The sequence below is a fragment of the Agaricus bisporus genome (genome assembly GCF_000300575.1).
Source record: "Agaricus bisporus var. bisporus H97 unplaced genomic scaffold AGABI2scaffold_15, whole genome shotgun sequence".
NCBI classification, from domain to species: Eukaryota; Fungi; Basidiomycota; class Agaricomycetes; order Agaricales; family Agaricaceae; genus Agaricus; species Agaricus bisporus.
In genome coordinates this window covers 55231-79730 of record NW_006267350.1, presented here as the reverse complement: position 1 = coordinate 79730, position 24500 = coordinate 55231, and the positions used below count along the sequence as shown (strand labels likewise).

General features: G+C 45.8%; 4 protein-coding genes across 4 annotated transcripts; all 4 read left to right on the top strand.

The window, feature by feature from the left end:
• Positions 1–5: 5 nt before the first annotated feature.
• AGABI2DRAFT_181393 (hypothetical protein) lies at positions 6–839 on the top strand (the record flags this gene model as incomplete). Its single annotated transcript, XM_006456934.1, has 2 exons — positions 6–279; positions 337–839. The coding sequence occupies 2 exons, from the start codon at positions 6–8 to the stop codon at positions 699–701; spliced, it is 639 nt and encodes a 212-aa protein (XP_006456997.1). The 3' UTR covers positions 702–839.
• A 456-nt stretch (positions 840–1295) lies between these two features.
• On the top strand, positions 1296–2993 carry AGABI2DRAFT_146662 (hypothetical protein; the record flags this gene model as incomplete). Its single annotated transcript, XM_006456933.1, has 8 exons — positions 1296–1435; positions 1488–1706; positions 1766–1919; positions 1985–2187; positions 2250–2385; positions 2435–2572; positions 2620–2759; positions 2810–2993. 8 exons carry the CDS (start codon positions 1296–1298, stop codon positions 2991–2993), a joined length of 1314 nt encoding a protein of 437 aa, XP_006456996.1.
• Positions 2994–4589: 1596 nt separating this feature from the next.
• On the top strand, positions 4590–7031 carry AGABI2DRAFT_122869 (hypothetical protein; the record flags this gene model as incomplete). The annotated part of the gene is made up of 6 exons (XM_006456932.1): positions 4590–4668; positions 4724–4864; positions 4917–6269; positions 6323–6573; positions 6627–6782; positions 6849–7031. The coding sequence occupies 6 exons, from the start codon at positions 4590–4592 to the stop codon at positions 7029–7031; spliced, it is 2163 nt and encodes a 720-aa protein (XP_006456995.1).
• A 3759-nt stretch (positions 7032–10790) lies between these two features.
• Positions 10791–13278, top strand: AGABI2DRAFT_181391 (hypothetical protein; the record flags this gene model as incomplete). Its single annotated transcript, XM_006456931.1, has 6 exons — positions 10791–10950; positions 11006–11128; positions 11181–12509; positions 12563–12805; positions 12895–13022; positions 13141–13278. 6 exons carry the CDS (start codon positions 10791–10793, stop codon positions 13276–13278), a joined length of 2121 nt encoding a protein of 706 aa, XP_006456994.1.
• Between the last annotated feature and the right edge of the window lie 11222 nt (positions 13279–24500).

The following is a 24500-nucleotide window of genomic DNA, read 5'->3' as shown; positions in this document are numbered from 1 at the left end:
CGTCAATGTCATCGAAATCTTCACCTCCGTACACCTCGCTTATGATGCATACCCCGTCGCCGACACTTTCGTTGGATAGTCAGGGAGATAACGATATGACCTCTTATGCCCATGCTTCCCATGAAATCAAGGTAGAGGGCCAGGATAACCTTCAAGAATATGGCCCACCGGGAATGCCTTTTTCCTTAAACACTATCATCAACCCAACAGGAGGTCTCTCCGATCCCTCGACTCTCTCCAGTGCTCCCGAACCCACGCCCGAGGAGTTAGAACACTATCGTGTGTTTAATTTTCTTGCACACAAAAGCATACATTGATTTGATCGTTTTCGTATAGTATACCTCTTTTTCTCTGCGTTTGGCACTCAAATACCTCTTGTCCACCCTTCTACGTGGAAGCCGGAAGGCAAACCTCCGGTCCTCATTCGTGCCATGCAAGCATGCGGAGCGCTATTTGTCAAAACGAAGACAGGAATTCGTACATGCTTTTGTGGTTCCCTTTCTTGGAATTTGAGATCTCAGATGTGGGTCAATAGTCCCGATGCGACGCGCTACGATAATAACCGGGAGGAAGCCCCTTTTGTCTACAACACACTCCCTTTCTTTTGGCTGGCTCAAGTGTCGCTGATGGTCCTTCAGGAGGATTCTGGTGTTGGCACTAAACTGATCGAACCTCAGAATGAGACCGGATTTCGTTTATGAAGGAATGGCTTGCCAGACTCCGGTTCCACCTCCGAAACGGAACCCAGATCCCTCCTCAGCTTTGGGGCGAGTTGATGAAAATTCGTACGCAAGACCAGGATAGCAAGCCGGCGGCTTGGTCGACATCTACCAGAAGAGTTAAAGAGCTGGTCTTTTCGAATATGACGCGCTACGAGCACGACGGGATGAAGCCCCTGCATCCTGGTGGCTGTGCGCAGACCAAATCAACCACCCGAAGACCGACGTCAAATATTTCATTTTCCACAGCACCGTTTAGCTTCAAATTATGTGTGCGTATAGGGGAGTATTGAAAGGGGATGATTGGAGAAGTACAAGGTGATCCGTTGTCTGTAGCGGTCGCTAAATTTTAAACAACTAGGAGCAATGGTAAGTCGACGTGACTCTCACTTTAAAAATCAAGAACTCACTTTAAAATCACGAAACTCTAGTATTATTGTCTTACAAGTATATTCTAAGATATTTTCTAAACGAACGAATCTAGTGGACTTTGAGAACGACGCGCTAGAGATTCAAGCAGCAGCGTAATGGTCGGAGTTTCAAATCGTTCTTACCCTTCAACCATTACTACCCGCCATGCCTCGTACTGCCCCGAATGCCCCGCCTCAAGCACCTACCACCAACACTATCAACACCAGTGAGCAACGGGCTGCCTTGGTTGCTGCTCTCAAGAAGGGAATCAACAAGGAGCTTGAAAGCTGCGACAAGAAAGAACTGTGAGTCATGTATCCACGCGTTTGTTAGTAGTACTGACAACGAGTGTATCAGTACTGGGCCTTTGGCCCAGTGGCATCAGTTGGGAAAACTCATCCCCCGGCTCGTGGATGGGTTCTTCGACATCGAATCAATCCTACTGCGAGGAATGAAAGCCGAGAATATGGTGGAAGATGACTCAGAGGACGAGGAAGAACCAAACTCGGAAGATGAATCACAGCTGGAAGACGACGATGAGATCAAGGCTCGAGAAGAAGCGCATGCTATCATAAGGTATAGTTATGAATTTATGCTCGATTTTTCTAGCTCGTTTACCACTCCCGAGCATCCAGGTTCCGCATACACCAGCGCCGACGTCAACTAGCAGCATATACTGAGTTGACCAAACTCCGACCACGACTCAAGACTTGTATTCGGTCTCTCATGCGCCAGATTGGTACCGACGAGGGCTACGAGGAAAGTCTCGTCCCCAAACTGTCTGAGACGGTACTTTCGACCGCATATACTTATTCTTTTGACTCGATTTAATGATCTGTCTTGAATTCTGCAAGCTTCAGCACGGCGCTACAAGTGCCCGTACTGCAGATACCTGCAAATTGAAGAAGCATATACTGGACCTCTGTGAGAACGAGAAGCAATTTTTTCCACAGTTTTCTGCCCCTCGGCCAATCGCCAAGTCTGCCCGTGGGTTTAATCATATCGATACTGGCCATCTCCTCTGTCCTGCGCGGCTTGCACATAAATTCAATCCACGGTGTGTTGTCCTATGCACCCTCGCCTATCTTTGTTTGTTAATTTTTTCTTTATAGGTCCTAGCCTTCTTTTAGACATGAAAGAAGGGAAAGAAATCGTCACCGCTGACGATATGCCCCTTTTCATGTATGATGATACTAGGGACATTAGCGGTAAGGATATATTTCGGGGTCTATGCCGAAGCTACATCTTGATCAGCGTCCGTATTCCGTTCCCTTAGTGAAAAAATTTCTAATGAAGTTCTCTAGGCTTGCGAAGACATTTTGTTTGGCAGTGGTATCAGGCTGCCCGAAGGAGAACAACGGACTGTTTCGAAACAACCAATCGCCCTCAAATTTGATATCAAGTATATCACGCCTGCAACCATTGCTTATGTTGCTTGCCAGGTGAGTTATATCTCATATTTCATTTCATATTTTCATTTTCTTCGTAGGTTCGCTATGCGCTCAATCCCCTGAATAACTGGCAGCTCAAGCATCTCGCGTTTTTGACAAGAGATTTTTATTATAATGTTCTCGAACTTTTCGATGACAACGATGTTTGGGCCAAGGATACCTTGGCCTTTTGGAACAAGTAGTCTAAATTTATCCGCTATGTTCTAATGCTGATGAAAATATTTGCAGCTCTCTTTTTGTTACCCGACACAGTGGTCATCATAAACGTAAGGCCCCGCCACCTGCTCCTGCCCCTGACAGTGATATGGCCAAGATCAAACGAGCCCGGAATGAGCGTATGCGGAAGGAACGAGCTGAGGAAGCAAGGCGGAAGGCTACCGAAGCTGAGGACAATGACGAGGAGGAAACCTAAGTAATTACCCTTTTAATAAACTGTCCATCTCTACTGTATCAATACGAGCTCCTGATTGCAAGACGAACGTGTACTGCTGATACGACATAATAAAAGAACTGAACACTTATTTTAGATGATAATTATATATGAGTCTGATAAGTCAATTATCACATCACACCAGCATCACATCAGCATCACAACGACAATCAGATTATTAACACGGACTTACTAGCCTTGAAACATAATCATACTACCTGTATGAGATTCAAATGATTTCGTAGAACAAACTTGTAAACATGATTTGGCATTACAAAACTCATAGTATTCTGAATATTGCTTTAATATCATCGCATTATCCTTACGCAAATACCATAATAATTACATTATATCTGGAATATTCAAATAATCTTCGGCATTAGCTTTTAATGATATAACATATTCTTACTCGCATACCAATAAGCCCTTCATATTATAGGATTCTTTACGAGGTCTAGAACATTATTGCTCAGGAATGATATTGAAGGGTCGAAGGTCTGCTAGGCATTGCATGGTGATTTAAAGAAAAATGGAACCTCATATGAAAGTGAGCTCCAACATAACGACTTGTAACCCAAAGCATGTTTATCTCAGCTTATTTCACATCACAGGTGTGGTAATATATGGTAATATGTTATTATACCAGTACACTTTTCCTGATGATGGACTTGGATTGTTATAATATCCTGGATCGAGGGACGCTGAACTTACGCTACCGAGCAGCTTGCTGGAAGAGTGCGAAATGCTGTGTTTCGAATATAGCTAACACTATCGATGAGGTGGACCTTAGTTTGTGATAGCCAATGAAAGAATTTTGGATTGACGAAGCGACGGCTGGCGGTGTGCTGCCAACTTCGATGAGAAGGTACATATGGCGCAGTTCTATAGGATGTGTGTACGACGAAACCATACTCGGAATTAAGATAATGTGTCGAGTGCTGCTGATGTCACTCCCGACTGTCGTCGATCACTTGGTTTGATATTCTATTGAGCAACCTCTTCTGGCCCACTCAACTTGTAAGTGCCTCGACCTCCGTTAAAGTTGATTGACAAGTCGACATCGAAGAGGTAGTCGGGGATGGATAAGTGAATGTTAGACGAGGGCACCCTGCGTTTAATTTCGTATTTAATGGGTTTCGAGGAAGCCGCCTGGAGCTTCATCGTACTGATGGAGATTGGTAGTGAGGCTATAGATTGACCAATTCCTACTTTCCGAGCACAGAAATCTATCCCATTCTCCTGTCTCGTTCTTCATTCACAGAAACCTTCTCATGTAGCCCATAAATCAAGCTACAATTACAGCAGAGTCGGGCTTGAAGTAAGGAAGGACATACATGGACGGGCCGGGTGGTTAAGCAATCGACGGCTTGCAGAAACATGGCCAAACACCGGACCCCTTCCCCCACGCCTATAACGCAATGACTTGTCGAGGAGTGACTAAAAATACAGACCAAAGCGCCTGGCTGGCACAAGGGACATTGCCGAGCGCCGTGCAGACCGTTCATGGGGTGTAGGTCCTCGAGGCAGCAGCGCTGCTTCTTTCCTGCCACCTCCACCTCCCTTCTCTCTCTGTTCGAAATGACTCTCAGGAGGAAATTTGAGGAGTTCAAGGCGTGGCTCCGTGAAGTCTTTCCTTCAGAGGACAGGATTCAGGATGGTGGGTGCTTCAGCCTGTGACAATGCGCATTGATACTTGATAGAGATCCCCATAGGTCCCCGGCGCCACGCAGAACCAGGAGGTTTCTTCCAGAATGCGCAACATACTGCTGTGCACAATTCCACTATGAACCAAGTACACGGGAATCAATATATTACGGTGTACTCGGAAGGGGATCGCAAGATAGTGGCAAAGAGTGGGTCAAACTAAATCCTCATCGCCCTTTAGCTCATCTCGTCTTCATGCAGTGATGGAATTGCTTTCCCAACATATCATCCGTGGCTCTGCTCACGACTCTTCTGCTCGTAAACCACCTCCTCGCTGCCACCCCGAGACGCGTGTCAAGTTGATCGCTCGCATCATCGCTTGGTTTGAAGACCAAGCTTCATTGGAATTGCTGCTATGGATAACTGGCCCCGCCGGCGTTGGAAAATCTGCCATCGTCCAAACATTCGCCGAGTACCTTGTCAAGTCCCACCGCCTTGGAGCATCTGTGTTCCTTTCACGGCCCAACAAACGCGACAATCCAGATGGCGTATTAATTACCATCGCTTATCAGTTAGCCACACGGATCGAGGCGTATCGCGATTATATCGTTGAGCGGCTCAGGCTTGACCCGGAATTGCTTAGAGGGGATTTGCAAGCCCAGTTCACAACATTCATTGTCGAGCCGTTCACGGTGAAGCAAATCGGAGCTGGCGGTAGACGATGGGGTATACTGCTGGATGGGCTTGATGAGCTCCGAGGGTCAGATGCGCAATGCGAAATCATCCAACTCATCAGTTCATTTGTGCATGACTATCCTAACGCTCCACTTGCCTGGATAATAGCCAGTCGTCCCGAATCGCATATATCCAACACATTTGAGGATGATGAAGTAAAGCACAGTTGCCGGTTGGAGTACATTCCGATCGACTCCACCGAAGCCTGCGCGGACGTCGAGCGCTTTTTACGATCAAGTTTCGAAACGACGAAGAAGAAATTTCGACACTGCGTTTCCAGTGACTGGCCCAGCAAAACCGATTTCCTGAAACTTACCGCTGCGGCTTCTGGTCTTTTCATCTATGCTGAAGTCGCAATGCAGTTTATCCGAGATTCGCATCACGCTGATCCCAAGGCTCGATTTAAGGTTCTCTTATCAGTTATCGACTGTTCCAATGCCATTCCAAGCGAAGAGAATCCTTTCCTTCATCTGGATGCGCTCTATCACCAAATTCTGTCTTCGATTCCATCGACGATGTGGCCTACAACAAAACAATTGCTTGGTGTGGCGATTTATGGGGGGCATTTACTTCCTTTTAATCTTAAAAACTACCGCCAAAATTTCCTTACCATCCGAGGAATGTCCATACTCTTTGGCATGACTCAAAGTACTATCTATGCAAGCTTAGACAAATCTCGATCCACCCTCAAGATATCAGATTGGAAAGTCGCTCACAAGAAGCCGTTGACGTTCCTTCATGCGTCGTTTTCTGACTATCTGAAGGACTCGAAGAGATCCAGAGATTTTTATGTTGGTAGTGAAGAAGACGTCAAAGAAGAAGTGTACTTGAGGCTTCTAGAGATTTGGAACAAGTGTTGTGGAGACGATATTGCCATATGTACGTGCGGCCGTCTTATTTTCATACCATATATCGACATCATTTGGTTTCAGCGTCAGTCGAGCTGGCGTGGCACCAATACTGCTCGGAATTGACTAGCCAGTCCTCGTCAAGGGCCATTGAAACATTCCATACCAACCTTTTTAGTGATACTGTACACGGCCTAGTAAAGGCGATGCATGATATCTCTCAGAATTCAAAAGAGTCTCCCGCATATACGTCCCTACGGAAACTGCATATGAGAAAGCTCTACTATATTTCGAAGGAGGATGGATCCCTTTGGTATTATGTTCATAATATACTGGTAAATCACTCCACATCCTCGCTTCAATTGGGAGCTTCACCACTTTTTCGCAGAGCATTTCACTCGAACCCCATCATATAGGATTTCTCCGGGAAGTGCAGCTCAAAGACCTTGAGTTTGGACGCCTTGACTGGAAGGAGATGAGCCCGGCACGTGCTCGTTTTGGGAATAAAAGTATATTTTTTTCGGATACATGGATAACACATGGGGTGAGTGAAGTGCACTTTGCTGCGACAGAAATCTACTGAATCTTTCTTGCTGTTCTACCGCTGTAGCCACATTCAAGCGCTGAATTAACAGCATTTGTGTCCGATCTGAAATCGTTGCAGGAAGAGCTTGAGGTTACAATCATTGGGGGCATACCTAAGGAGCGGGTTGCTCTCTTTAAACGTCCTTTGAAGGAGGGGGCTAAGAATTTCCACGACTTTATGTATTATGCTATTCCTTACCCCGAGTAATTTTGCATTTGCGTTGTGACTCTACCAGTCTCTGCTATAGGAAAATTTGTGCTGCAGGGGACAGGTCTCAAAGCACGTCTCATTATGCAAGTCTGGGTAGCGAGCCAAGTCGTCAAATGATGAATATAAATTGATAATACATAATGTCATCACTAAAGTAGTATGATTCCTTCATCCTTAGTTCAAAGGGCGGCGCGAAATGGAACAAAATATATGTATGGATTTGAGAAGTAGGGCACAGATTGATATTACAGCCCCGGAAGCACCGTACTACAGATATATTCGCAAATGTTTTTTCTTCGCTTACCCTCAAATCATCTTCCGTCCAAACAAGTAGCTACTCTACGTGCCGGGTTAGAAAGGACGAAGGAGGCCTTGGAGTTGGAGAAGGGTGATTGTGAGCAAGGTCGTTGCGAAAGAAAACAGGTAAGAGGCTGGAATTCGGGATATAGATTGAGCACGACATGTGAACGTGAACACGGGACATTTGCCTTTCAAGGTATCGGCCAAACCAAGGACACGACGAAGACATTATCACTGATGAGTCATCTATCAATCTTCGGTGAAAAGATGTATGCTCACCCAGAAGAACCCTCGAATGAAACGCGCTAATAGGGTGTGGCTGGGGATGCGGTATGTAGTTCCGATGTAAGGCTGGAACTTCACCTACGAACTCATTTAGGTTTCTAGATTGGTTGCAACGGGGATGAGGCGGAGACTGTGGGTTCGGATCGTGGACAGGAAAAGACAGGAACCCAGAATAGTTCTTGAATTGTTGCAGATACGTCACCTTTGGATCGGGTTCGGATTCAAGCATCAGTGTTTGCTGAAACTCTGATTTGAGGTACAACAATGATAGCACGTCCGACAATCGATGTGGTCGGGAAAGAGACTTTGCGAGCCATTCAATCGGCTTGATAGAGCTTCTGAGATGCGAGTGTACAGATGTTCATGTATGAGTCAAGGAAAAAAGTGCCCTGACAACTTCGGTAAAATCTTCTTGTAAACCGAGACTCGGTTTGTATAGCTTGTGATGGTCCAAGTAGTGTCCCCGAACGTCGTATGGATTGATGATACTCTTGTGAGCGACGCAAATGAGGACATAATGAAGAGTACTGATGAGGAGACCGTGTTTACTTGAAAAGGGATTTTGGAATGTGTGTTGATATCGGGGTTTCGTCGCGATTGAGCGAGGATAGAACATGCACTGATGTGAGCTCTGGTTGACCAGCGGCGATTTGTGGGCGCATTTACCTGCCAATTTTGAATATTGAATGACCCCATAAGTATATTAAATAACTGATACGCACCCTGTACCACGTCGTCTCATCCCCTGCTATCGAGTCATTTCGAGTCACTTTCGACTACTCTTCAGGGTAATATATTGTCCTGACGTATCCTGTCCTAGTTCGGATTGAGTCTCGGGTCCACTCAGTGGAATTTGAAGCTCGACGCTGGATACGAGAATGACTTGAATACATTTCTCTAGAAAAGGATAGACGGTTGAATATGACTGTACAACGAATGACAAGCAGAAAATATTACCTGTCAACGCTTCAAACCACGGAGCTCCACTTCGCCTTGTTCCTTCGCCGAAAAATTCGATACCATTCCAGTAACCCCAGACCGAGATATTCTTCAGCAACGCATTGAAGTGTGTTTTGTGCATTTATCCCACAGACATACTACCCGCACGGCCAGCCTCCAGACGCGTCAGTAATGTTGTCAGCATGGGCAATTCTGCCTTGAGCTTTAGAAGAACTCACAACGTTCCAAGCGTTACTGTTATGGCCGAGTGCCACAAGATCAGCATCCATGAAAACAGTCAGTACAGTCCAGGAGAGCGATTCACTGTGTCGAAGTTCAAAGCGGGACGAGTCAATTTACAGCCTTCGTCCACTGAAGACAGCAAAATGAATCATTTACAAGAAGAGACCGTGAAAAGAAAAGAAAGACGTCCCCCAGAAGGACCGGTCTGCGTTCGGGCACCGGTCAATAAATTTGAATTGAAATAAAAAAAAAAAAAAAAAAAAAAAAAAAAAGTCCCCCAGAAGGCGTTATATTTGTGACTGTGACTACGCGCTGCCAGACGTCAGCTCACCCAACTACAAGCGTCCCCTTTGGTCTATGAAGTCTCTTACCGGCCTATAGGTTACGGTGGATATGTAAGCCCGCTAATGTATCAAGTTGGCGTGTTCTTACTCACTAGTGGCAACAGGGCTTCGTGGACAAAGCGGTTGATATTCCCTCACGAAAAGCGGTTGCTATCAAAAAATCGCGTGTTTCTGGCCACGTCCAACGGACTTTTCTAGAACACGAATGTAGGGTAATACGACTTCTTCAAGAACACCCAGCCATTCCAGCTGTTTACGCATACGGCCGGCTACTCCATTTCGGTTATATGACGATGGAGTTGCTTGGAAAAGGTTTGAATGTGGTTTGAATGTGGAATGTAACAGAATGGGAGAGGAGGGTGGAACGCCGTTGGTTAAGACCTCTGTACGCGTTACAGAACACATGGTGAGTGCTGTTGACCGTATCGGCTTATCTTTTGCTGATCAGAAAGTCTTTTTTTGGTAGCTTTCTGCGTTGAACTGTATACATTCGAGGGGAATCGTGCACCACGATATCAAACCACGCAATATCCTCCGCTCTCTCAAAGATCCAACATAAGTCGTATTCATCGCCTTCGGCCTTACCGGGCCCGTATTATTCGAACCTGAAAAACATCAAAACGTGAAGAAGGTATGGATGTGCGGCACCGCCGACTGGGCAAGCATCGATGCACACCACAGCCTTGGTATTTGATATTACACTCTTTTCATATTCCTCATACGATTGAGCTGTACCCGGATAGACCTTGCACTGCGAGACGAACTTGAATCTCTCGCATACACAGCCTGTTTTGTCTTAAATGCCAGCCTGCCTTGGTTGACCGCCGCTTCTGTGAGGGAGTCTGACCGAAACAAGCGGGCGCGTGTATGCAAGTCGAAGACGACTTTTTCACCCCCGTCGTTCCCAGTGGAATTTGCCAGATCGTTAGCTTATGCTCGTCAACTTCCCTTTGGAAACACTCCCGACTACGATATATGGGAGAAATGTTTCGAGAACCTTTCGAACCGACTAGGATCGCGACCAGATGAATCTTTGGATTGGTCAATAGACAAAAATCGTTTGTCGCTTCCCAGACTATAGGGTACCTGGAAGTAGACTGCTCTTGATAAGGACGTTCCCATTGGTATCTAAGCTCATTATAACAGTTATGACGGAATGGACTTGGATTGTTATATTATCCAGGGATTGAGGGACGCTGAACTTATGCAACCGAGCAGCTTGCTGGAAGAGTGCGAAATGCTGCATATCGAATATAGCTAATATTATTGACGAGGGCGACCTTAGTTTGTGAAAGATATTTGAATTGACGAAGATCAACCGCTGAAAATACAACTTTGACGAGAAGGTATACGTGTATGAGAAACGTGGGATGTGTGTACGAAGAAACCATGCTCGGGTTCGGATAGCGTGTCGAGTGCTGCTGATGTCGATCACTTGGTTCGATATTCTATTGAGCAACCTCTTCTGGCCCACTCGACTTGTAAGTGCCTCGACCTCCGTTTAAAGTTGATTGACAACATGACCATACACCCGGCCCCTTCCCCCACGCCTATAACGCAATGACTTGTCGAGGAGTGACTAAAAATACACGCCAAAGCGCCTGGCTGGGACAAGGGTCATTGCCGAGCGCCGTGCAGACCGTTCATGGGGTGTAGTGCCTCGAGGCAGCAGTGTTGCTTCTTTCCTTCCACCTCCACCTCCCTTCTCTCTCTGTACGAAATGACACCTGGAAGGAGATGGAATAGGTTCAAGGCGTGGATGTGGGATTTCTTTTTTTTAGAGGACGAGGACGGGATTCAGGATGGTGGGTGCTTCAGCCTCTGACAATGCGGGACAAAACTTACCATAGTTTCCCATAGGTCGCCAACGCCCAGGCAATTTCATCCATCATAGTACCAATAATACCATCAACGTAATCGGAGACAACAATAGGGTGGTCAGGTCAGACGGTCAAGGAGATCGCCACATGATCGTGAAACAGGGTGGGTCAAGCTAATTTCTCATCGTCCTTCAGCTCAACTCGCCTTCATGCAGTGATAGATTTACTTTCCCAACACATCATTCGTGGCTCTGCTCATGACTCTTCTGCTCGCAAACCACCTCCTCGCTGCCATCCCCAGACGCGTGTCAAGCTGATCGCTCGTATCATCGCTTGGTTTGAAAACCAAGCTTCATTGGAATTCTTGCTATGGATAACTGGCCCCGCTGGTGTTGGAAAATCCGCCGTCGTCCAAACATTCGCCGAGTATCTTGTCAAGTCCCACCGCCTTGGAGCATCTGTGTTCCTTTCTCGACCCAACAAACGCGACAATCCACATGGCGTATTCATTACCATCGCTTATCAGTTAACCAAACGGGTCGATGGATATCGCGACTATATCGTTGAGCGGCTCAGACTCGACCCGGAATTACTTAGCGGGGATTTGCAAGCCCAGTTTATGACCTTTATAGTCGAGCCGTTTGTGGAGAAGAAGATCGGAGCTGGCGGTAAACGATGGGGTATACTGCTGGATGGGCTTGATGAGCTCCGAGGGTCAGATGCGCAATGCGAAATCATCCAGCTCATCGTTTCCTTCACGCATGAGCATCCCAATGCTCCTCTTGCCTGGATAATAGCCAGCCGTCCTGAATCACACATATCCAACGTGTTTGAGGACGATGAAGTACGGGGCACTTACTGGTCGGAGTACATTCCAATCGACTCCACCGAAGCCTGCGCGGATGTCGAGCGCTTTTTACGATCAAGTTTCAAAACGACACAGAAGAAATTTCGACACTGCGTTTCCAGTGACTGGCCCAGCAAAACCGATTTCCTGAAACTTACCGCTGCGGCTTCTGGTCTTTTCATCTACGCCCAAGTCGCAATGCAGTTTATCCAAGATTCAAACCACGCTGACCCCGTCGCTCGATTTAAGGTTCTCTTATCAGTTATCGACTGTTCCAATGCCGTTACAAGCGAAGAGAATCCTTTCCTTCATCTGGATGCGCTCTATCACCAAATTCTGTCTTCGATTCCGTCGACGCTATGGCCAACGACAAAACAATTACTTGGTGTGGCGATTTATAGGGTGATGTACGGGTCAAGGATCCGTACCCTCCGAGGAATGTCCATACTCTTTGGCATCACTCAAAATACTGTCTATGCAAGCTTAGACAAATCTCGATCCACCCTCAAGATATCAGATTGGAAAGTCGCTCACAAGAAGCCGTTGACGTTCCTTCATGCGTCGTTTTCTGACTATCTGAAGGACTCGAAAAGGTCCAGAGATTTTTATGTTGGTAGTCAAGAAGACGTCAAAGAAGAAGTGTGGTTGAGGCTTTTAGAGATTTGGAACAAGTGTTGTGGAGACGATATTGCTACATGTACGTATGGCCTTCTCATCTTCATAGCATATATTGACATCACTTGGTTTCAGCGTCAGTCGAGCTCGCGTGGCACCAATACTGCTCAGAATTTACTGGCCAGTCCTCGTCAAGGGCCATTGAAAAATTCCATACCAGCCTTTTTAGTGATACTGTACACGGCCTAGTAAAGGCGATGCATGATATCTCTCAGAATTCAAAAGAGTCTCCCGCATATACGTCCCTACGGAAACTGCATATGAGAAAGCTCTACTATATTTCGAAGGAGGATGGATCCCTTCGGTATTATGTTTATAGTATACTGGTAAATCACTCCACATCCTCGCTTCAGTTGGGAGCTTCACCACTTTTTCGCAGGACATTTCACCCAAACCCCGTCATATAGGATTTCTCCGGGAAGTGCAGCTCAAAGACCTAGAGTTTGGACACCTTGACTGGAAGGAGATGAGCCCGGCACGTGCTCATTATGGGAGGAAAAGTAAAATTTCCTCGGCGACGTGGATAACACATGGGGTAAGTGAAGTGCACCTTGCTGCGGCTGAAATCTCCTGAATGTTTCTTGCCGTTCTACCGCTAGCCACGTTCAAGCGCTGAATTAACAGCATTTGTGTCCGATCTAAAATCATTGCAGGAAAGCTCACCGGAGCTTGAGGTTAGAATCGTTGGGGGCGTACCTAAAGAGCGGGTTGCTGTCTTTAAACGTCCTTTGAAGGAGGGGGCCGAGAACATCTACGACTTTATGTATTATGCTATTCCTTACCCCGAGTAATTCTACATCTGTGTTGTGACTGAATCGGTGTCTGCTGCAGGAAAATGTGTCAAGGCGCGTCGCTGGGTAGGGAGCCAATCTCAAGTTGTCAAATTATAAATATAAATTAACAATCCATAGTTTCATCACTAGAGTTGCATGATCCCTCCAGGACAAAGGGCGGCGCAAAAGCGAACAAAATATATGTATGGATTTGATAAGTGGGTAAGGCGGCGGACATTGACATTAGAACCCCGTAAGCACCGTACAGTCAATACTTTACCAGTACATTTACTGGTAATGCGTATTCCGAATGTCTGTGTTGCGAAAGCAGCGCATAATCTACGCTAGTGATAAACCGACTTACATTTTGGAGATAGCTTGATAGTAAGGCGAAGCGGTGTTTGAGAGTAAATGTAGCTGGTTAGGCTAAGAGTTGAGAGCGATAGGAAACTTAATATTATCGGTAGACTACAGTGTCTTTATATACTACAACGATATAGGGTTTAGGGTATAGCTAAAAGAACTCATGAAATCATAGTGCCCTGCGGGCGTAGTCTACGAGAGGATAATGCATGGAAGCACAGTAATAATGTGTATAATGCATGTATTCGAAACAGGAGTCATTCATACGTCATACCGAGTGTAAGACTCAAGGTATTCATTTCAACACTCCTCCTTGAATGAACTCATTGTTGCTTTAAGTTAAGCATAGAGCGGAAAAGAGAGAATTTCACTTTTTCTAGGTTTTTAGTTAAAACGTCAGCAGGATTCTTTGATCCGTCAATCCAATCAAGATTGATTTGCTTCTGTTCTAAGAGCTCTCGGATATAATGGAAGCGAATGTCAATGTGCTTCGATCGTTTCTCCTGGACTTCAGAAGTTGACCAAAATAGACTGCCCATATTGTCTCCATAGAGCATTGGAGTTTGTATCTCGAAACCAATCTCGGTCAAGAGTTGGGAGACCCAAACTAATTGTCGCGAACAATCAGAGATAGCCATATATTCGGCTTCCGTCGATGAGAGTGCAACAGTTTTTTGTTTACGACTCAGCCAGGAAATAGTTCCGTTAGCGATTGTAACAAAGTTGCCGGTAATTGATTTCCGGTCTTCTGGATCAGAAGCCCAATCCGAATCGGAATAGGCTATGACACCTTGATTCGAGTTACCATCAAACTCAAGAACCATATTTTTAGTGCCATTAAGGTACCGAAGAAGATGCATGCCGGCAGTATAGTGCTCTTTATTTGGAGTCACCATGTGCTGTGATAATTTTACAACGGCAAATGCAATATCCGGTCGTGATCCGATCATGAGGTACATCAATGATCCGACCAACTGTTGGTACTTCGTTCTGAATCCATTGTTTGGTACTTTATCGGAAGTTTTGAATACGTAACCTTTTGTTAACGGTGTTTCTTCAGATCCGGATTTAATACCGAATCGATCAAGGACCTTCTGGAGGTACTTCTGCTGGTGCAAGAAGATTTTCTTGTTCTGACGATCTCGAGATATTTGCATACCGAGAAATTCTGTCATAACACCTTGATCACGACATTCCCATTTGGTTGAAAACTTTAGCTTCAACTCTTTGAGGAGCTGGGAGTTTTTCTTTCCCATGAAAGCTACGTCATCAACATAGACAAGCGCAACTACAAGTTCACGCGTCTTTGGATGACGGTAATAATACACGCCTGCATCGGATTTGCATCTGACAAAACCGATCTCGGTCATGCTGGCGGTTAATTGTTTCCACCAACTTAACCCGGCTTGTTTAAGGCCGTACAATGCTCGGCGTAATCTCCAGACCTTATTTTCTTTGCCGGTGGCTGTGAATCCTTCGGGTTGCGTCATATAGATTTCTTCATCCAGTTTGCCATATAAATAGGCAGTTTTTACGTCAACACTAAACATATCCCAATCTTCAAGGGCAGCGATGCCTAGAAGAAGACGGGCAGTTTCATAGCGGACTACTGGAGAGAAGAGCTCGTTGTAGTCGATTCCCTCGATTTGAGAGAATCCTTTTGCGACTAATCGAGCGCGAAGGCGGCCATCGCTTTTCTCATTAAAGACCCATCTATTTTTAATAGTTCTTCGACCTTTCGGGAGATCTACTAATTCATAAACACCACGTTTCTGTAAGGCTTCTAATTCCTCCAAACAAGCATCAATCCATTTCTTCCGCATTGCTGCAGGTAGTTGCGTTAAGTCCTTAAATTGGACTGGCGTTTGGATCTGATTTGCAAGTTCAAAGAGAAAGTTATTTAACCTTACTCCTCCTTCTCTGATTAGAACTTGAACTTCGTCCATAGTGGCTTCTCCAGGGACCGGAGCATCGCCAAATTGGGAAGGAAGTTGAGAGCCATGCTCTCGTTCGTATTCATCAGCCCGTTGACTAGCTTGTTCGAATTGTCTGCGAATTTCTTCGCGACGTGCTTCGTCAGCTTGATCGTCGGTTGGTATACGAGCGTTCTGTCTATCAGATCTTGGAGGTACCCTTCGCTGGATTCCTTCTTCGAAGTCCGGCAAGAAAGGTTGTCTCTCGTAATCTCTCAGAACTTTTGAGGGGTGTTTATCCCCATAGACGTTATCTGGTCGGTTCGGTACTTTAGTTTCCCGTCTAGACCTTCTAACATTATGTTCTGATTCATCAGGCGGAGTTATATCACGCCGTTTTCTCCATGTTGGCCGTTCCTGCTGTGGAGGCTGGTTGGACGGACCGGGAGTTGCATTACGAGGAGGTGGTGATGGAGCTCTTTGTTGCCGTGGTGGCACAATCGGCTGCGGCGGCGTTGGAGGACGCGGCGGTGCTGCCGGTGGAGCTCTATTAATAGGTGGTTGATCCGTAGAGGGACCATTAAGAGAATTAGGGTCGAGATTAAAATCGACTTCTCCTCCATTTCTGGAGTTCTCTGATTCCGAGGAATTACTTCGACTCGGAGTATTACTCAATCTTCTTTCGAGGTTACCTGGTTTCGATTTATCGCATTTCGGAAGAAAAGCTTCATCGAAAAGGGCTGTGGGAGAAACGAAAATTACATTTCCGTTTTGGTATCTCATAAATTGATAATTTGGGCCTTGGTATCCCAAAAATATCATAAGCTCGGATCGTGAAGAGAGCTTGTTTTTACGTATTTCTTTTGGAAGATATACATAAGCACCACAGCCAAACACTCGGATTTTCGACAAGTCCGGTTTGGTTCCATAGAATAATTCATACGGAGTCTTCCACTTCACTCGTTGCATGGGCGTGCGGTTGTAAATATAGACCGCGTACGTCATAGAGAAGCCCCACCATGAGTCGGGAAGGCATGCATGCTTGCGCATGGCTTGTGATTTCTCATGCAATGTTCTATTGAGTCTTTCAGCGCGCCCATTTTGTTGGTGAACATTAGGGGCAGAAAGCTCATGTTTAATGCCGTTGATAGACAAGTACTCTTGTAGAGCACTATTGGTATATTCTCCTCCTCGATCAGTGCGCAGTCTCTTGATCTTTCGATCAGTGGAGTTAGCGAGCAACGTCATGACTTTCGTCATTTCTCGAGGTGCATCACTTTTGTGGGCAAGCATTACGGTGAATGCCGTACTGGAATAGTCATCCAATATGGTTAATACCCATTTATGGCGGTGATAAGAGATTACCGGAAGTTCGAATAGATCCGAATGGATTAACTCAAGAACTTGTGTTCCTTGGCTTTCTGAAGTGGGAAAGGGTTTTTGCGCGAATTTACCTTCAACACATCCCTTACAAACTGGTTTATCTCGTGGAATACTAATAGGTGGAACACCCAAAGATTCTTTTGAGAATTTACTCAACACAAGATCGGACGGATGTCCTAATCGACGATGCCAGGTAGAATAATCAGTGTTTGTGGTTGCATAAGCACCAGCTTCGGGGATTTCCTGAACGATCCTGGAAAGAACGGCGGAAATACTGGGAAAGTGTCCCGAGATACCCGAAAGTACAGCATGATTATTTTCATCTCGAAAGGTGAGATGCTTCGCATTGGCTTCTAATCTTAGTCCGGACCGTAAAAGTTGTCCGACAGAGATGAGCCGCATGTGCATACCGTTTATGTAAAAGACAGGCCAAAGTTTAGTCCTTTGAACTTCTTTGGTTCCTGTGTTTGTATCAACAACTAAGTGTTGGATGTGTACTGTTCCTCGGCCTTGGATTTTTAATTGTCCAGAGGCGGTTTGTACCATCCCAAAGAAGCCTCGATCGACTGTAGAAAAGTCTGAGAGACTGCCAGTAAAGTGCGCAGAAGCGCCACTATCTAGCATCCACTTAATCGGATAAGAATCAGAGTTTGATCTTATGCTCATGATGAATGACTTAAATTCAGGCGTGATGTTATCGAGAAGAGCGTTCCTGACGCTCAATTCCATCGCATAATTTATATCCGAACCGTTACATGAGGTACTAGGACTATCTAGATCCTTGCGCTGGGTCCAAGCCTGAGATAGGCATTGGCTGGTCCCATAAGGTATCGGTCCTCCTCTTGAACTGGAGCGGGCATCACCGCGCTGAAAAGAAGAATTAGTAATTGACTGCGAGTTAAGGGGTAATACTTGCGAGTATGAGTCCCCTTCGTTCTCAGCATCATAGTTGATTTCTTCTTCGTTATCCATCAGGTCTTGCCCGGAATGGATCGAGATCTCACCGTCTTCCTTCTCTTCTATCACAGAATTCCCAAATTCCTTGATCGCATAATCAATAGGCGATCCGGATCGTCTTTCCGGTTCTTCAGCTACCGTGTGATACTCGGATGGAGTTTCATCGGGCCTCATTGCTTCCTCATTGTGAGTTGCCAGAGCAGTTCTATCAATAGGTCGAGCACCGAGACGTCTGTCCCAGGCGAGGAGAGCATTGAGTTTAGCCGTTTGGTAAGGTGTGACCCTACCAGTCCGAGCGACGTCGAGACGTGGGTCTCGTGTCCGTAGTGCACCAGTTGGAGCGATCCGATCTATATCGAGTTCCATATAGGTAATGTCGGTATAGCGGCCGCGGATCCAAGTGTACGTTCGTCCGTGAGGAAGTTCGTTTTCCGTGATTACATCGTCCAAAGAGAACGGTAGATCGTAATGATGACGGAGGTCGAACGACCAGGTGTACGAGTAGTGCGAGGGAGGGGAATGTGAAAGTTCATCGTTATCCGAATACATGTCAGCATACCCATTGTCAGCGTCATCCAGCCAATGATCGATGGCGGATCCGATTTTGACAGAGGCATTGGACGACAGTTCACCCGAGAGGATGTGATCGTCCGATGGCGATTCCCATACAGGGAATGGTATGACATTTATGTCGTCAATGGAATATCCCCGTTCAATTAATTCACCCCAGGAGAGGTTTGAAGGGATTTCGAATGACGTATCATCGATGGGAAAGCGGTTAGCGTTATCCCATGCATCACGAAAGGAAGTGGTAGAAGAACCGGCAGGTTCAACGTTCCAGTCCATAGGCCGGGAAAATGGTTCCAGCCATTGGTTATTCCAGTCGTCGCCCATATTATTGGTTGTCCATCCATGTGCAGCAGATTCAGAAGAATCGCGCGTTATGGATTTGACGTCATCGGATTGGTTCGAGGGAACCGTGCGTTCGATGTTGTCATTAGGCATACCATATAAGGCCCAAAAGGGTCGATCACAATCAACCGAGATTGATTGTTCCCGAGATTCATCATCGAGCCAGGTTCCATCAGCAGATGGATCAACCGATTCGAGATAATTCAGGTTAGATTCGATCGAGTTTTGGTAATCGACGTTGTGACGCCAATCATCAATCCATTCGTTTCCATCATGAATGTTTAACATGATGATTTCCGTGTGAAGGGGAGAATGCACGGAAATTTCGTCAGGAGATGATTGCGATGTAGTATGAGACAACTCACCAATCAAGGGAGTCGGCGGCGTGATAGCTGCTTTCTCATTTCGGATACGATGCACCAAAGACCGTGTGGTCGGTGCAGAGAGAGAGGGAGAACGAGGGTCGTAGGGTTGAGCTTCGAAGCCCGGAGGAATGGCGATCGTAGGAAACGCGATCGCAGAAGCTGCAGTGTAATCGGGAGGCGAGGCCTCGACCGCTGCGGCTTTTCCTTTTCCCTTGCCCTTGCCTTTGCCACGAGTCCTCTTGCGTTTTTTATCGTCATCAGGTTTAGCTCCTTGCGGAGCTTGCTGCCTCTGCTGCTGGCCTTGCGGCCGTTGCTGCTGCTGTCCATAAGGACGCTGCTGCTGCTGCTGATTCTGCCCAGATGTTCCAGGCGTGGCATTCTGCCATCGCGGAGCCTGTCCGGACGGTTTAAACCTGGCGGCGGCGAGATTCTGAGGGTTTCGCCAAGCCGCGGCGATAGTAGCTCTCGCTTTCTCAATAGTGAGATCAGCAACTTTCGCAGCTGAAGCGAGGATGATTCCGATCGTAGATTCCATACGAGCCGGAAGAGCGGAGAGGAGTATCATGGTCTGGAGCGAGTCGTGAAGAGTCGCCCCAGTGGCAGTGATCTGTGAACAGATCGCGACGAACTCAGCGATTTGTCCAGATGGATCCTGGGTGTCTTGAACCTTAAAGTTTGTGAGGGCCTGGAGCCTTTCATAGACGAAAGTCGGTCCTCGGACTCCGTAATTCAACTTCATCTTAGCCCAGAGGTCACTTGGGCTGTTGAATTCCTCCTGGATCATGTGGTCCGGGAGGGTAGACTCGATCAACGCAGTTGCCTGCAATTTGAGAGTCATCCTGATTGCATTTTCCTTTGCCAACTCGGTAGGGTCGGTAGGCAAGGTGGGGAGCGAGTAAGTACTGCCGCTAACATCCCATGCGGTCAGGGTGGAGTCCTTCTGTTGGATAAGGATCAAGGCGTTTTTGACGCGTCGGGCCCAAGTATCATAGTTCTTGGCGCCGGAGAGCTTGGGGAGAGCATTGGAGTTGGTACCAATATTTGCCCTGCAACCCAGATCGGTCAGTAAGTCTCTGATCTAGGGTATGACATGCTATCTATAGGCTATTCTAAATGGGCTAGAGAATGTCCATCCAAAAGCGGTTGGTCTAGAGATCAAACGATCATCTATAGATGCACCAACCGGGGCCCATAACCTGTTGCGAAAGCAGCGCATAATCTACGCTAGTGATAAACCGACTTACATTTTGGAGATAGCTTGATAGTAAGGCGAAGTGGTGTTTGAGAGTAAATGTAGCTGGTTAGGCTAAGAGTTGAGAGCGATAGGAAACTTAATATTATCGGTAGACTACAGTGTCTTTATATACTACAACGATATAGGGTTTAGGGTATAGCTAAAAGAACTCATGAAATCATAGTGCCCTGCGGGCGTAGTCTACGAGAGGATAATGCATGGAAGCACAGTAATAATGTGTATAATGCATGTATTCGAAACAGGAGTCATTCATACGTCATACCGAGTGTAAGACTCAAGGTATTCATTTCAACAGTCTGTGGTTCAATAATCTGGGACTTCTCCATGGTTGACTCAGATTCAGATAATGTGAGGATGGCAAGGCAAGAACACGAGAGACGGTATAATTACAGATACTCTCCAGGCTCCCAAAACAACGACCTACACCGCCCAGTCTCTTTTCGACCAAACTGTGGCAGGAGATATTGACGTGGACTCAGGATATCAGAGTGGTGCGTATCTCTCGCCAAGCGTTCCAATCTTGTCTACCAGGACTCACACGGTTGTTCACAGACGTCGTATGGCCAGAAGGAAATCAAATAGGCCTTATCGCAACTTCCACATCCCACCAGTCATCTCCTGCCGGTATCTATTCGTTCGCAGGGACCGCGTAAGCCAGGATAAGCGTCCATTGCAACAGCCGTTAATCACGATTTGTGACTGATAATCGCAATATCATGATTACTGTTGTACTTATATATTATTATTGTGTTAGAACCACGATTTTTGCGACTGATAATCGTAATAATCATGATTAATATTATCATGATTACTATTTTGATCATGAGCAGCCATAGATCTAATCTACAAATAATTTACGTTTAATAAACATAGCCTTAATTGACCAATGATTGCAACTTACTTAATCAATTTCATCGGAGATGGCTTCAGCGGGGCTCGAACCAAAGCGTTCGCGACAGAACCATAGCTCTACGAAATTTTACCATTACACCATGTGAAACATTTATTGTTTCAACAGTTATCAATCTATAAGGGTGTAATGCTGCTTTTGTGATGCCCTATATTGCATAAGTGTTTTACACCTTTGCTTGGACGCCTGGCGTAACGGCACAACTGGTGCATTGTTCTGAGTCCCAGTCCAGAAGGCTTCAGTTCAATTCCCGGTGGTGCCGACCGCCAAATTTCCAGTGTGTACTGACATCTATATTCTATCTTCAATCTAATATAAGTAGTTGAGAGTTTGTAGTGTATTTCCCATGGTAGTTAATTATATACGTAGTAGAAATGATTATTAGATTATAATCACGATTACGATTATCGCACAGTAGATAAGATTACAAATATAATCATGATTATAGTTTAAGATAAGATTACAAGATTATAATCACGATTATAATCGTGATTAAACATTCTTTTCTACGCCTGACAAAATCACCAGTCTGGGTTCCGGATAATAAATATAATCATGATTATATATATATACTAATTGGGGTTAAAAATTATCATAGTGACGATTAACAGTCGTAAATCGCGATTTACGACTGTTGCCATCGGGGGATAATCCTCGCTTACGCGACCAATGTCGTTCGACACCTTCCGGAGGGTCCACTGACTCTAGAGCGGCTGTCAACGTATGCCACGGCGGTTAGTGAGAGTTAGATGGAAAAAAAAAGTTGACTTCTACATACAAAGTGTTCCAAATCTATATTCGTTCCAAGCTCGCTGAACTGTCGACATTTTTATGCTCAGCTTCATAAAGTTGACAAAAAACTCGGGCGTGCCGAGGTGGGCGTAGACGTTGCAGAGATCAGCAAGGTAGGTGGCACAGGGGACGACGTTGGAGGTGATCGGGGCGATGAAGTCTTGGGAGAAAACAGTGTGGACGGTGTATGGAGGGGTTTGTGAAAGGCAACTGGCGCAGAAGCTGCGTGACCGTTGTGGGTGAAGACTGGAGCTGGGGGCGGGAGACAAAGGTAATGTGATGGCGGTCATGCCTCTCCAATAGTAGGCATCGCAGGCCTGGAGGGCTCATCAAAGTCTCCAAGTTCCCCGTAGCAGATAGTGGATGGGGTGTTATTTTCTGTCGAAGTCGGGCTGGTTCACCGATGAAGTTCATTCGCCATAGTAAACATTTTCAACCCTAGATTCCTGAGGGTGAACCGGAATGTTCTTCCATTGCCAAAACCCTCGCCACCTTCATTCGATTGAAATCAAGCATGGTAATTGACTCTGAGGCGGAATTGGGATCAGAGTGATCCATCTCGGGAAACAAAGCACATTTTTGTTCCCATGGTCGTCGTTAACCATTGAGTGGAGGACCGTCAGCAGGTAGCCATCTACAGACGTCTCGTCCCCCGTCATCGTATGGAACAGGACTTGGATCCTCATGATATGAAATGAAGTCCACGAACCGATTGAGGCATTCAACAAGGGAGCTGCGATGAACGAAGAGAAATAAATGACGGGTATGTTATATGGGATGAGGAATGTTGGGAATAACATGGAATTTAGGTGAAGGGATACGGATGTTGAAGATGGCTATAGCGCAGTAGGGATCAGGATAAATTCGCTTTTGTGAATAACGGAAGCCGCTGGTCGGACTAGGCGTGGCTCGGGATTCAATAGTATCGATGCCAACGTTATCCTCTGGGCAAAGCGGCGGGAGCGCTAATTTGAAAAAAGGCAGGCTAGGCGCATCAAGCTGCTCTTTCGAGACACCCCAATATGTTGGAATGAGGAGTCAGAAAAATGTCTTGCGTTGCGAAATTCAGGCTTGAATAAGTCTGATACGGCGCGCTGAAGCTCTAAAGACAAGGTAAGGAGTTGCTATAGCAAATATGAATACGCTTCATTACCATGTCGAGGACACCAGTCATATATAAAGATACGATCGTCTGGTTTATGGTGGCTATTGCTGAATGCGAGAATAAGAACGAAGTTGTTCCCAATATTCTCGATCCCAACTGCCGTGGGGCGACCCCACTCCAATAATGTCGGTCGCTGAGCTTCCGGGTGGAGTAGTGTTGTCGAAACTTGATAGAAATGCAGGCGAATGTCGGAAAGGTGGTCGATGCGATGTTGTTTGCTCGTTGTAATGAAATTGTCTTCAGAATGAGATCCAATAAGACGAATTCGAATATTGCAGATGCAGACTATCATCACATGGTTATAAGCGCGAGAAGGTCACTCTCATACACACCCAAGCCCACATCAATGGTCGTATACTCCATACAAACTTCTTTCCTCTTCTTTCCCTCCTCGATTCAGCTTCTACATTGTTCAGAAAATCGGCTTTGTCGGGAAGGATTGTCCACCTGATCCAATAATAGCAGCTGGACGAGGTATAGAATTTCAACTGATTTTGATATGAGAGATGCAGTGGTCGCCCTGCTTGCATACGAGGATAGATTTAACTAGGGAGAAGAAGAAGCATCTCTGGCGGGAGATGGTGTTGGTGGCAAAGGTGAGATGATTATCCAAGCTGTGATAAGTAAATGCCATACGAATGTTATAAGTATACGGGAGGAATGAAAGCGGCGGAGGGTTATAGCTCGGAACTAATAACTCGCTGTTCGGATTGGATTGGACAGATTCCGGAAACATGACCAAACACTGGGCATCTCCTAGCGAACGGGTTCAACATCACAAGCGTCGTAGACCTGAAGTAGCTCGTGGGAATGTGTAGAGCATAGGCTTAGTAATCACCATTTCCTTTCCTTTCTTTTCTTTTCTTTACACTAGGCCGGAGAAACAATAAGGCATGTGTCTTATTGAATTAATATTGAATAAATATCAAGCGTTGGATCCAAATAAGTCAGCCGAACTATTGTGACTGTATTGTGACGTTAGTCACAATCTGTAAATAATCGTACGCTTGTCTTATTAAGTTATTATCTAAGCTTTATTAAGCACATGTGTAAACAAATAATTTCAAAATTTGTTCATCATAATACGCGTGAGTTATTGAAGCCTTATCTTGGTCATTAACTCAAAACAATTTCAATAAATCAGCTGACTTATCGAATATATACACTGGGCCGGTGTCACAATAAGCCACGTGGCAAATTGAATATATATGATTTTTCGTATCGA